General features: G+C 41.2%; 1 protein-coding gene across 9 annotated transcripts in view; it reads right to left on the bottom strand.

Moving 5' to 3' along the window:
• The window catches only part of CFI (complement factor I), a 61441-nt gene that overhangs the window by 19522 nt on the left and 27224 nt on the right, over nt 1-14695 (bottom strand). For 6 of the 9 annotated variants that reach the window (XM_070047754.1, XM_070047753.1, XM_051819516.2 and 3 more), the window contains 6 exons: nt 14150-14303; nt 8709-8890; nt 6984-7097; nt 6735-6845; nt 2834-2857; nt 2658-2678 (listed from right to left, as the gene is read on the bottom strand). In XM_070047754.1, coding sequence (XP_069903855.1) covers nt 2658-2678; nt 2834-2857; nt 6735-6845; nt 6984-7097; nt 8709-8890; nt 14150-14303 — 606 coding nt within the window. The remainder of the gene's footprint in view (nt 1-2657; nt 2679-2833; nt 2858-6734; nt 6846-6983; nt 7098-8708; nt 8891-14149; nt 14304-14695) is intronic. The other 3 variants (XM_070047758.1, XM_070047757.1, XM_008267487.4) reach the window with 1 other exon arrangement.

The raw sequence follows: 14695 nt of genomic DNA, 5'->3' as shown, positions 1-14695 counted from the left end.
GTAGAGACAGAGAGAGCTCTTCCATCTGCTGGTTCACTCCTCAGATGGCCGCAATGGCTGGAGCTGCGCTGATCTGGAGCCAGGAGCCAGGAGCTTTTTCCAAGTCTCCCAGTTGGGTGCAGACGGAAGAGGAGCAGCCATGACATGAACCGGTGCCCAAATGGGATGCCGGCGCTTCAGGCCAGGGCTTTAACCTGCTGCGCCACAGCACTGGCCCCCAGTGGAGTGTTTTATGTGTCAGTTAGAAGCAACAGATAGATGAATACATAGCCAAATGGACAGATCTTTAAAACACAATCTTGGGGCCAGTGGTGTAGTATACCAGGTTAAGCCACCTGCAACACTGGTATCACATAAGGGCACTGGTTGGAGTCCTGGGTGCTCCACTTCCAATCCAGCTCTGCTAATGTGCTTGGGAAAGCAATGGAGGATGGCCCAAGTGCTTGGGCCCCTGCACCTAAGTGGGAGACATGGAAGAAGCTCTTGACTCCTGGTTTCAGACCAGCCCAGCTCTTACTGTTGTGGCCATTTGGGGAGTGAACCAACAGATGGAAGACCTCTCTGTCTCTCGCTCTCTCCCTCTCTCTCTGTAACTCTGCCTTCCAAATAAATTTAAAAAAAAACTTAAAAAACAAAAACAAAAACACAAGCTTAATGAAAAGAAAAAAAAACAGAACATCTAGCACATAATGCTACATGAATTAACAATGTATGCTCTCAAAACAACAATACATACTTCGGAGAAGAATGCATATAAACAAATAAAGACCTATAAAATGACATTACAACAGTTGCTGATGTGGGAGGGGAACAGGGGTAAGATATGGGGATAAAGGGAAAGAAGTAAGTAAAACAAGACAGGGACCTTGCCTGGATCAATGATGCCCATTTACAATGGATTGAGGAATGTCATTAACTGACCCCATTGCCCCTGAGGTACAAAACTAAGTAGGGAGAAGGAAGGAAAAGGATAGAGGGAAGGGTGAAAAGAATAAAGACAGCAAACAAAACACAGAAAGGAAAACATCAGCAATTTCAGAGGGCAAGATGCAGTGAGGGGGAGTACAATAAAATAATTGAAATCAAGCCGGCGCCGCGGCTCACTAGGCTAATCTTCCGCCTTGCAGCGCTAACACACCAGGTTCTAGTCCTGGTCGGGGCGCCAGATTCTGTCCCGGTTGCCCCTCTTCCAGGCCAGCTCTCTGCTGTGGCCAGGGAGTGCAGTGGAGGATGGCCCAAGTGCTTGGGCCCTGCACCCCATGGGAGACCAGGAGAAGTACCTGGCTCCTGCCATCGGATCAGTGCGGTGCACCGGCCGCAGCGCACCGGCCGCGGTGGCCATTGGAGGGTGAACCAGCGGCAAAAGGAAGACCTTTCTCTGTGTCTCTCTCTCTCTCACTGTCCATTCTGCCTGTCAAAAAAAAATTAATAATAATAATAATTGAAATCAGGCTTTTACACAGAAAGGGAGGTCTTGAACTAGTTGGTCGCCCAGAAATCCTAAGAAATCCTAAGGGGGACCCTGAACTTCCAGTGGTAAATGGGCTGCAGATTTATTTATATGAATATTTAAGGAAAAGGTGACCCCCAAGAGTTGGAGATTTTGGGGAGATCTGGCTCATATAATAGGAAAATAACTATCATGAAAACATGTTATCATTTTTTTGCTGGCAATTTCTTCAGGATCTGCCTTGGTTTTAAGGAAAAGTTAAAAGAGGAGAAATGTATTAGGCAAAGGAGAAGCAGGAAGGGAAAAGCCCCTTTGGGTGTTTTTTTGGTCCTCAGGCTGTGGATCGGAAAGGAGTGTGAGAACTGAAAGAGGTCTGTGTGTCTGATTAGTAAAGCTGCGCTCTTGCTAACACAGTCATATCATGCTCAGTTAATAGCTACATTAGTCATATAACAAGACAACAGGATTTTAGTTTGTTTCAGTTTTTTCCAATGTCCTGAGATTCTAGTGGCGTAGTGGGTAAGACTGCCGCCTGCAGTGTTGGCACTCCATATGGGCACTGTTTCAAGTCCTGGCTGCTCTACTTTCTTTCTTTTTTCTTTTTTTCTTTTTTTTTCTTTTTTTGACAGGCAGAGTTAGACAGTGAGAGAGAGAGAGAGAAAGAGAGAGAGAAAGGTCTTCCTTCTGTTGGTTCACCCCCCAAATGGATGCTATGGCCAATGCGCTGCACCAATCCGAAGCCAGGAGCCAGGTGCCTCCTCCTGGTCTCCTATGCGGGTGCAGGGCCCAAGCACCTGGGCCATCTTCCACTGCCTTCCTGGGCCACAGCAGAGAGCTGGACTGGAAGAGGGGCAACCGGGACAGAATCCGGGGCCCCAACCAGGACTAGAACCCGGGGTGCCGGTGCCACAGGCGGAGGATTAGTCAAGTGAGCTGCGGCGCTGGCCTGCTCTGCTTTCAATCCAGCTCTCTGCTATGGCCTGGGAAAGTAGCAGAAGATGGCCCAAGTCCTTGGGCCCCTGCACCTGTGTGGGAGACCCAGAATAAGCTCCTGGCTCCTGGCTTCAGATTGGCGCAGCTTTGGCTGTTGCGGACAGCTAGGGAGTAAACCAGCAGATGGAGTACCCCCTTTCTGCCTCTCTTTCTCTTTCTGTGTTAACTCTTTCAAATAAATGAATAAATCTTAAAAAAAAAAAAAAATTCCTACCTTGAGCCACAGGTAAAAAGTCTGAAAAAAACAAAACAAAGACAAAAAAAAATTACCACTGCAAAGGATCATTTTTAATTGGGAACAAATATCATATCAATTCTATATATCTCATCAAAATGAGGTATTTTATTTTTATCTGTAATATAAATTTTGTTTTACAAAAATAGATTTACCTTGAACTGCACGATGGTCAGCTTCTAAAAAGAAAACAAAAAAACTCATTACAAACAAGAACATTTCATTGAATAAAACATACACAAATAATTGCTACTTCAGAAACAACCTAGGGGCTGGTGCTGTGGCAAAGTCCAGCCCTGGCCATTGCAGCCATTTGGGGAGTGAACCATTGAATGGAAGGCCTCTTTCTCCTCTCTGCAACTCTGACTTTCAAGTAAATAAATAATCTTAAAAAAAAAAAAAAGGCACATCCTAGCAAATTAATAGCTACAAAAAGATAAAAGGAAAGCAAATAGTATGCTGTCATATTTTAATTTTTAATATTCCATAATATGCCTTTCATCTTGCATTTAAATATATATCAACTTCAGCATAACAAGGAAATTATTTAAAATTGAATTTTAAAAATAGATTAGTATTTTAGGTATATTTGAACATATACTCAGCAACAAACTTACTCTGCAGTTATACATAATTTATAACTTTTTTTTAAAGATTTATTTATTTGAAAGTCAGAGTTACACAGAGGAGAGGCAGAGAGAGAGGTCCTCCATCCAATGGTTCACTCCCCAGTTGGCCACAACAGCCAGAGCTGAGCTGATCCAAAGCCAGGAGCCAGGAGCTTCCTCTGGGTCTCCCACGTGGGTGCAGGGGCCCAAGGACTTGGGCCATCGATCAAAAGTGAAGCAGTCAGGTCTCGAACTGGCACCCATATGGGATGCCTGCGCTTCAGGCCAGTGTGTTAACCCGCTGTGCCACAATGCTGGCCCCTTATAACTATTTTTTAACATACTAATAAAAGGAGACTTTATAAAATACAAATGCAATGAAGATCTAAACCAAACCTCCCTTGACTTAGCAACTCTGATCTGGCCATTTAAAATGGAGGTTAATAAATAAATTAATATTTTTATTTTACATCTCTTTTTCCATTTGCCTTTTCTTAGAAAAAAAATAGAACTATTAGTGAAATACAAAGGCAGAACTCATCCTAATAAACGAAAGTAACAATGGTAGTTGACTAAATCTATCTTTGCTACAGATTCAAGGAATCTATACAAACACAAGCTTTGAATTTTTTCTGATACACCAGAAATTATATTCCTTAATTTTAAATTTCAGAATTTCTTTTTTAAAGACAGTGACAGAGAGAGGGTGGGAGGAAAAGAGAGAGAGAGAATCTTCCACCTGCTAGTTTTCTCCCCAAATGCCAGCAACAGTCACAGCCGGATCAAGCTGAAGACAGGAGCTAGTAGCGCCATCGGGGTCTCCAATATGGGAGGCAGGGACCCAACTACTTGAGCCATCACTAATGCTTCCCACGGTATACATTAGCAGGAATCTGGAAGCAGAAGCAGAGCTGGTACTCAAATCCAGAGATATCATATATAGGATGTATCCCAAGAAATATCTTAAATGCTGTGCCAAATGTCTGGCCCTAAACTTTTTAGAGTTTTAAATGCAAGGGAGTAGAAGGGGAAACTGAGGAGGAAGAGGGTATATATATATATATATATATAGAAAATTACATTGAAGAAGTGAGATCAAACTGTAGAGCTTCACTAGACAAGTCATATTTTACTATCCTCCTCCCCGAAAAATTTTCCTTTCTTCCTCTTTACTAAGGATTGAATCAAATGTAATGAAAACTAAAGTTCTTTAACTCAACTGCTTGTACATCCTTCTCAAGAAAAAATACTATTTGAAATCCTAAAGTGCATTCTTCAACCTAAGAATGGTATCAATGGAAGATTAGATAAATTTTCAATAAGTCTAACACTGGGAACACCAAGTAATGGGCAAGACAAAGTTAAATAAATTCATTAATCCACACATATCTTCAGTATTTACTTATACTTTATGTATAAGGTGCTTCTCCCAGGACATTTGGAACATAAAAATTATTAGGTAGTTTCTATTTTCAAGGTGTTTACTGTTGAGAAAAAAAGGTGAGTTAAATACCAAAAAAACAAAAACAAAAACAAAAAAAAAACAACAACAAAAAAAAAACCCCTGTAATAAACCACTAAAAGTAATGGTGTGCTGTCACTGACTGGTACAAGTTCACAAGAGCCATCACTTCCCAGCTCATTTTTCATGCCATCAACTCAGCAATATCCCCATGGTGGGGATATTTCGGCCACAATAATTGGCAAAAGCTATAAATCAGGGCTTTCCTCTCTCTCTCCATACCTCCTTGTTAAACATTTACCAGCAAATCACTTGACAAGTTCCACAAATGAGCTGGCCTACTTCTCCTACAGCCTTCCTCAATCTTGGTGCTAGCAACTCTATCCTGTCCATTCTCAGGCCAAAACCCTTATGATCATCCTTGAATATTCATTTGTTCTCACACCCTCATTTGACCTATTGGAAAATCTGTTGCTCCACCATCAACACATATCCAGAATCTGACTGCTTCTCTTAATTTCCATTCCTACCAAACTTGTCCCAGTCACTATCATCTCTTCCCTGGGTTATTACAGTAACTTCACAACTGGTGTCCCTGCTTTCCTCTTAGCCCTTCCATAGCCTATTTCCCACTGAGTGGGGAAAGGCATCTTGATGTGAAATGTTAGTGACAGGGGCCAGTGTGGCACAGCTTGCAACAATAGCATCTCATATCAAGGCGTCACTTCCAGTTTCAGCGCTCCACTTTCACTCCAGTCTCCTGTTAATGAGTCCCAGAAAGCAGTGGAAGATGGCTCAAGTACTCGAGTCCCTGCCACTGATGTAAGAGACCTGGATGGAGTTCCTGGCTCCTGCTTCAATCTGACCTAGAACTAGCTGTTGAGGCCATTTGGGGAATGAACAAGTTGATGGAAGATCTCTTCCTAACTTTGTCTTTCAAACAAATAATCTTAAAATACACACACACACACACACACACACACAAAAGAAAAAGAAATGTAAGTGATCGGCTCAGTTGTTTGACTTAAAGGTTACGACAGCTCTTCGGGACGTCCAGATCCTATACTGGATAGTACCTGGGTTCAAGCCTCTATTTCCCTGTACACATTAACTTTGAAAAAGGACATATTTTACATAGTTGGGGAAATCTGAACATGCCTTTGATTAAATGATGTTAGGCAATTACTATTTTTAGGTTTACTAAGGAGAGGATGGTTTTATATATATGCAATTATAACATTTTATCATTATCAAAAACACATTGGAGAAGTGACATATTATCTGTTATTTGAAATTTGTTTTAAAGTACTCCAACAAACAAGCTAGAAGAGAAATGAATAAAATTAGCAAAATAACAATAAGTACTGCAGCTAGGAGGTGGGTACAAAGGGGCTTGTTCTTTCTTTCTTTATTTATTTATTTTTATTTTTTTATTTTTTGACAGGCAGAGTGGACAGTGAGAGAGAGAGAGAGACAGAGAGAAAGGTCTTCCTTTTGCCGTTGGCTCACTCTCCAATGGCCGCTGCGGCCAGCGCACCGTGCTGATCCTATGGCAGGAGCCAGGAACTTATCCTGGTCTCCCATGGGGTGCAGGGCCCAAGGACTTGGGCCATCCTCCACTGCACTCCCAGGCCAAAGCAGAGAGCTGGCCTGGAAAAGGGCAACCGGGACAGAATCCGGTGCCCCGACCGGGACTAGAACCCGGTGTGCCGGCGCCGCAAGGTGGAGGATTAGCCTAGTGAGCCGCGGCACCAGCCTGGGGCTTATTCTAATAGTTTTATCTTTCTTTATCTATATGAGAACTCTTTTTTATAAAAAATTCTGAAATAACAAGTATCAAGAGATGAACATTCTAGAGTTCTTCAAAGGCCCACATAGTAATATTATTCCTGCCACATTTATGTTCACTTACAATTTACTTGAAGAAAAGTGTTAGAATGCCTGTATTCCATAATGAGGAAAAGTCACTATGAAACTTTGAATTACCTTCACAGCCAACTTCATCTTCTCCTGTAATGCAGTCCAACTCATCATTGCATATATGTTGGCGTGGAATACAAACACCCGATTTGCAAAGGAAACTTTCCCCTTGGCACCCTGTGCAAACATAAGGAGAGGTTTCATCCATTTCTTAAAACTGAATGAGGTGGAATTTTAAATTCAATGGTAATGGTGCTTCTACTTTTCTAGTCAGAAGATTGATTTGGAGGACTTAATGGATAGGTTTATGTCTACCTTTACAGCACAGCTCATCACTTTGGTCTCCACAATCATTGACACCATCACAGGCCTTTTTCCAAGGAATGTTTTTCCCATTCACACATTGAAAGGACTCGTTTTTTGGAGAACCTGCAAAGCAAGGATTATGTTTTTTTTTTTAATATTTATTTATTTATTTGAAAGTCGGCGTTACACAGAGAGAGGAGAGGCAGAGAGAGAGAGAGAGAGGTCTTCCATCCAATGGTTCACTCCCCAATTGGTCGCAACGGCCAGAGCTATGCCATCCAAAGCCAGAAGCGAAAAGCTTCTTTGGGTCTCCCACGTGGGTGCAGGGGTCCAAGGACTTAGGCCATCTTCTACTGGTTTCCCAGGCCATAGCAGAGAGCTGGATCAGAAGTGGAGTAGCTGGGACTTGAACCAACGTCCATATGGGATGCTGGCAATGCAGGCAGCAGCTTTACCTGCTACACCACAGTGCTGGCCCAGGATTATCTTTGTAAAATCTGCTTATGGAATAGTGGCATGATATGCTTATTACATTTTTAGGAAAAATAGAATCATTAAGATAAAATCAGGCCTCAAAAAATGATGTGAAATGTTTTAGTACTATCAACATAGTACATATGACTAATTTTAAAAATGCAAAAAGATACCTTATGGAAGTCATTTCAATTATCTCTGAAACTTAGTATTTACTGTGGCAGCACAGACGTGCTTACACGGGAGAGGAGGGGTTCAGAACTCAGCAACACTTGCCTACATTGGCAAACACTGGTTCTCACCCATCTCTCATAGGCTACTGCACTGTTTCCCACCCCTACTCCCAAGACCTGCATGGGCATGGATAGCACCTACCTTTTTTTTAAAAAAAACATTCATTTATTTATTTGAAAGGCAGAGTTACAGAGAGAGGGAGAGCCAGAGACAATGTGAGAGAGTGAAAGCGAGAATGAGAGTGAGAGAGAGAGAATCTTTCATCTGCTGGTTCACTCCCCAAATGGCTGCCAACAGCCAACACTTGACCAGGTTGAAACTAGGAGCTCAGGACTCCATCTGGATCTCCCACATGGGTGGCAAGGACCCAAGCACTTGGGCCATCTTTTGTTGCTTTCCCAGGCACATTATCAGGGACCTGGATCTGCAGTGGAACAACCAGGATTCCAAACAGCACTCATATCAGAAGTTAGTGCAATGGGTAGTGGCTTAAACCCACTATACTACAATGCCAGCTCTGCCATTTACATTTTGATGGCACTTCTTTTCAGCACTGAAAAGTAAGGGTATAGCTTTGGTGTTTAATAACACACATATAGTTAAAATATTCCGGTGTCCATGCCTGGACACTGAGGTCCCAATATGGTCATTTAGTTACTGCAAAGGGATGTACAGGGGCTAGGACTTTCAAAGGAGATGCTGAGCTTTCCTTTCATACTTAATTAACTTTTGCATGTTACAGTAACTTTAATCCAGGTATCAAGAAAGCAAAGTGGACCCAGGCAACTTTGCTTTCCATACAGGAACCTAGATAGAACATTTGAATGGCAAAAAGTTACAACAGGCAAAAAGCATCAACTTAGGCTCTAAAATTCAAAACATGATGGAGTCCATATCATTGACCCTATGACTGTCCATATGTCCATATGACCCTATGACTGGATTTCAGTCACTTGTTTATTATAGGACTGGTATAAAATAAACAACTTTGAAGGAAGGAAAATATCAGGCAAGTACTCCACCAACCTGCATTCTGTGTGAAACACACCACACCAGCTAAATTCTGGTAACCCTTATTTCTTCTCTTAGTAAAAGTACATTCAGCCAAACTGGTCTCTAATCCTTGACAACGCACATTCAGACATTCAGTGGAATTTATATGGAGATTTTCAGGAAAGTGGAATCTTCCTTGAACATCAACAGCACCTCTGCAGATAGAACAAATGAAGCATTTTGGAAGATTAATTAGTATTTACATTTATAATTTTATTGTAGGAGGTCAGGGACTAGAGTAATTTTCTCTAATCTTCTACATATGAGGTGCAAATTGGACAAGATATTTAAATTCTCTGAGCTTCAACATATTCACCTATAAAAAGTAACTGTTAACTACTTGACTGGGTTTGTTAAGATTAACTAACATAATCAATTTAAACTAACCAGCCAGGATTCAAAACCTGGCAAGCGCTCAGCAAATACAGGTTTGTTTCTTCTTCCTGGTTTCTTACTAAGGAGTGCATCTTTCTCACCTCTGATGTTTCCTTCCAACCTCAGATAAGCCATTCCTGGCCTCTGTATCCCAGAATCACTCTTCCTTCCAGATAAAAGAGTGGATTACTTTGATCAGAGGATTTTGGAAATATAAATCAGAAGGGTGCACTGAGATTTTCATATTTTTCTCTTGGGAGTCTTTGCACCTGCCCTATGCTGTAAGGCTGACCTGGTTGGTCTACTACTGTTTAAAATTTGGGCGGTTAAATTGGTTTAGTTCTAGCAGATTCATTCTGCTATTATATTAAGCTACAGTCCACAATTCAGCCTTGACAGTACAAAGGAGATATTTTCTCATCTATATGCCATTGTTAGGACTTCTCAGTCTGTTCAGAATTTTCGTAAAGAGAACTCCACAGTTACCTAATATCCTAGACATGAAGATTTTTTTAAAAGATTTATTTATTTTACTTGAAAGTCAGAGTTAGATAGAGGGAGAGGCAGAGAGAGAGAGAGGTCTTCCATCTGCTGGTTCACTCCCCAAATGGCTGCAATGGCCAGTGCTGAGCCAATCTGAAGCCAGGACCAGGAGTTTCTTCCAGGCTTCCCACATGGATGCAGGGGCCCAAGGGCTTGGGCCATCTTCTACTGGTTTCCCAGGCCATGGCAGAGAGCTGGATAGGAAGTGGAGCAGCCGGGACTTGAACCAGCACCTATATGGGATGCCACCACTGTAGGTGGTGGCTTTACCCGCTATGCTACAGTGCCGACCCAGACATGAAGATTTAATTTACTATTCTTTCAGGGCATTCAATTGCTCCTTGCTTTTTTTTTAGAAGCAAACGAGGAAAATAAGATAAAAATAAAATGCTGAGCAAAGACACACCAGACAAATTGAAATAAAAATAAAAGAGCAAGGGTAAAAGAAATATAAGATTAACTGGAATAAAAGGTAAAGAGAGAACAAGAGAGGCTTTTAAAAATTCTTTCAGATCAATATGAAGATATATTCATTTGGTAGTTGTGAAGCTGTTCCATAAGAACAAACAAGAGCCATTGGGGTGATCTGACAGTAAATAATCTGAAAAATCTCACAATCTAATAATATCTAAAAGTACTACATAAAATGCATTGAATTCCCTCAATGAGCTCTTAAGGATGTAAAGCAAATCTCTGCTGTCTCAAACCAGAGAATTTTGTCCATGAGCTGAAAATCAAAAATAGCCTCAGTGTAACAATTAGAGACTCTCACTAATGAACTACTAGCAGATGTGGTATAGAGGAATACTGAATTTAGAGTGAAGAAATAAGATGCAAGAAAGAATAGAAAATGTTAGTAAATAAATAAATAGTAAAAGTTAGTAAACACGAAGTAAATCTGAAAGACCACTGACTAAGCAAGTTATAATAATTGCTTATTACATAATCATAGTGATTGACTTCAGGGATATATAAAATAGGGTAGAAATGAATGCCAGGGGCTGGTGCTGTGGTGCAGCGGGTTAACACCCTGGCCTGAAGCGCCGGCATTCCATATGGGCGCCGGTTCTAGTCCCAGCTGCTCCATTTCTGATCCAGCTCTCTGCTATGGCCTGGGAAAGCAGTGGAGGATGGCCCAAGTACTTAGGCCCCTGTGCCCGCGTGGGAGACCTGTAAGGAGCTCCTGGCTCCTGGCTTCGGATCGGTGCAGCTCACCCATTGTGGCCAATTGGGGAGTGAACCAGTGGATGGAAGACCTCTCTCTGTCTCTCTGCCTTTCCTCTCTCTGTGTAACTCTTTCAAATAAATAAATAAATCTTAAAAAAAAAAAAAAGAAATGAATGCCAGAAAATTTGAGGGGTAATGATGTTTTTTTCTATTTTTACTGAAGAAAGTGAAGACTTCCTAAGTCAAGGGTCTATGATATGAATTCAAAGATAACCACTAAAGGAATAGAAATGAAATGGATAATTTCCAAATCAAGTACAAGAGAAGATTAAAAAAGAAACTATTACTCTAATAGACATTAAAACAAAAGATACAAAGCACAGAAAAATCAGGATAAACAATGAGCTCGAGCCGGCGCCGTGGCTCAATAGGCTAATCCTCCACCTTGCGGCGCCGGCACACCGGGTTCTAGTCCCGGTTGGGGTGCCGGATTCTGTCCTGGTTGCCCCTCTTCCAGGCCAGCTCTCTGCTATGGCCAGGGAGTGCAGTGGAGGATGGCCCAGGTGCTTGGGCCCTGCACCCCATGGGAGACCAGGAAAAGCACCTGGATCCTGGCTCCTGCCATCGGATCAGCACGGTGCGCCGGCTGCAGCGGCGACCATTGGAGGGTGAACCAATGGCAAAAGGAAGACCTTTCTCTCTCTGTCTCTCTCTCTCACTGTCCACTCTGCCTGTAAAAAAAAAAACAAAAAAAAAAAAAAAAAAAAAAAAAAAAAAAAAAACAATGAGCTCAAAATAAGATGGGGAAAATACAGTCAACAATGTAAGTAATCATAATAAGGAAACTGGACAAACTATTCAGTTAACAGTGATTGTCATATTGGATTTTCAAAAAGCATCTAGGTATATTCTATTTATAAAGGATACTCCCACAATATAAAGATCCAGAAAAATTGAAAATTAAGAAATGGAAAAACAGTTGAAAAAGAAGTTAACGGCACTGGTACTGTGGCATGGCAGGTAAATCCACCACCTGCAGTGCCGGCATCCCATACTGGAGCCCTTTTGAGTCCCAGCTGCTCCATTTCCGATCCAGCTCTCTGCTATGGCCTGGGAAACCAGTAGAAGATGGCCCAAGTCCTTGGGCCCCTGAACCTGTGTGGGAGACCCAGAAGAAGCTCCTGGCTCCTAGCTTCAGATCCGCGTAGCTCCAGCCATTGCATCCAATTGGGGAGTTAACCAGCAGATAGAAGATCTCTCTCTCTCTCTCTCTCTGCGTAACTCTTTCAAGTAAATAAAGAAATCTTAAAAAAAAAAAAAAAAGTTAACACCTTGCATAGTCTAATGAACAATGAATTTATTAAATAGAATGAAGCACATGGAATATTTTAACAATACTCAGCCACAAAGAAATTCTCAATATTTTAAAAATTGTCATCAGAGCAGCAGGCACTATGGTGTAGAAGGTTAGGCCTCTATCTGCAGTGTTGGTATCCCATATTGAGTCCTGGCTGTTCCACTTCTGATCCAGCTCCCTGCTAATGTGCCTGGGAAAACAGCAGAGGATGGCCCAAGTGCTTGGGTCCCTGTACCAACGTGAGAAGAAGCTCCTGACTCCTGGCTTTGGATCAGGCCAGCTCTGGCCATTGTACTCACTTGGGGAGTGAAACAGCAGATAGAAGCTCTTGCTCTCTCTCTTTTTTCCCTTTTCTCTCTGTATCTTTGCCCTTCAAATAACTACATAAAACCTTAAAAAACACTGTCATCATATAGAGACATTCCTTGACTATAATGTGATTAAATAGGAAATCAATAACCAAAATTAACCAAAAGCAAACTAATATGAGGGATCTGAAGAGTTCATGGAAAATGTGCATTATGAAAAAATTATCGGGGCTGGCGCTGTGCTGCAGTGGGTTAATGCCCTGGCATGAAGCCCTGGCATCCCATATGGGTGCCAGTTCGAGACCTGGCTGCTCCACTTCTAATCCAGCTCTCTACTATGGCCTGGGAAAGCAGCAGAAGATGGCCCAAGTCCTTGGGCCCCTGCACCCACCCACGTGGGAGACCCAGAGGAAGCTCCTGGCTCCTGGCATCGGATTGGCACATCTCCGGCCGTTGCGGCCATCTGGGGAGTGAACCAGTGGATGGAAGACCTCTCTCTCTCTGCCTCTCCTCTCTATGTAACTCTGACTTTCAAGTAAATAAATGAATATTTAAAAAAAATAAAAAGAAAAATTATGCATGAGCTTCAAAATAAATATATTTTTTATTCCATTCTTCACACACTTTTTGAAATGTCTTTGTATATACATTTGGAAAGTAACGGAAATTTCTTTTTTTCTTTAAAGACTTTATTTATTTGAAAAGCAGAACTACAGAGGGAGGGAGACACACACACACACACACAGAAAGAAAAAGAGAGAGAGATTTTTCTATCCCCTGGTTCACTCCCCAAATGGCTGCAACAGCCAGGGCTGAACCAGGCTGAAGCCAAGAGCTTCTTCCAGGTCTCCAACATGCATGGTGGGGGCCCAAATACTTGGGCCATCTTCCACTGCTTGCTCAGGCACATTGGCAGGGAGGTGGACATAAAGTGGGGCAGCCAGGACTTGAACCAATACCCATATGGGATGTTGGTGTTGCCGGTGATGACTTTACCTGCTATACCACAATGTCGGCCCCAAGAAATTTCTAAATTGCATATGGTTAAAGAAGAAACTAAATTGAAAATTAGAAGATGGTTTGAACTGAATAATAAATAAGATGCCATTGATGAAAGCTAATGGTATGCAGATGAAGTATTACTTAGAGTCTGGGAGTTTGTACCTTAAATGTTTATATTAGGAAATAAAGAAAAGTTGAAGATGGTTGAGTTAAGCATTCAACTTAAGGAATTAGAAAAAATACAAAAGTGAAAAGAAGGGAAGCAAAGATTAATGAACTATAAAATAAAGAAACAAGAGACCATTTATAAATTAAAAAATCAGAAAGATTAATCAAGTAGGTAAGTCACTGTAAGGCTGATCAATAGAAAAAAAGAAAAGCCATAAACAGTACTTGATGTGAGGAAACAGACATTAATTATCAATGAGTATAAATAGACAGTAACATATTTGGGACTTACAGAATCACCAAAGGATTCATATCCAGGCACTATCACAAAACTATAGTTGAGTGCTAAGCAAACATGAACACGTTTAATCTTCCTACAATGCTATGAAGTAGGTAGTTAATAATCTCAGGTTACACACAAGGAAATTGAGAAACAGAAAGAAGAGGTAGAACAAGAAATCAGCTCAGAAAAATCCCCTGACAAAAGCACTCACTGTTGAAATCCAAGGTCAAAGCAGACTACATTGGCTTCCCGTATGCTCCAGCTTCTCTTACATATGAACATACTCTTATCTTGTTCCACAAGTTTCACTTCAACAATTCCCTCTGAGTCTGTATTGCCATACTTCAAAGAAACATTGAATTTTCCTAAAACAAAAAGTCAAAAGGATGAGCAATATTTAGGTAATTATTTTTACCCTCTTACTTAAGAGATTTTAAAATAATAAAAAAGAATTTCAATTAATTTTGAACACCATAAATATTTCAACAAATAATAATAAGTGATTATTTTAAGAGTGTTCATAACATGTTAGTGCTATGCTACTTAGTTATACAAAAGATCATTAAATCCTCACACCAACCCTAAGAAAATCAAGCCTGTATTGATTACAATGTTCACACATAAGGAATCCAAATCTAGAAGTTATTTCCCCAAATAGTGGAGCCAGCAATTGAACTGCTGTATTGATTTTATTCTACAGTACACACTCTTAGAAGTAGGCCAAGCAATTAAAGAAAATATAGAAAGAATCCTCATT

This window comes from Oryctolagus cuniculus, chromosome 8 (assembly GCF_964237555.1).
Source record: "Oryctolagus cuniculus chromosome 8, mOryCun1.1, whole genome shotgun sequence".
In the NCBI taxonomy this organism is placed as follows: domain Eukaryota; kingdom Metazoa; phylum Chordata; class Mammalia; order Lagomorpha; family Leporidae; genus Oryctolagus; species Oryctolagus cuniculus.
The sequence above is the reverse complement of the archived record's forward strand: the minus strand, read 5'-3'. Positions and strand labels throughout refer to the sequence as shown.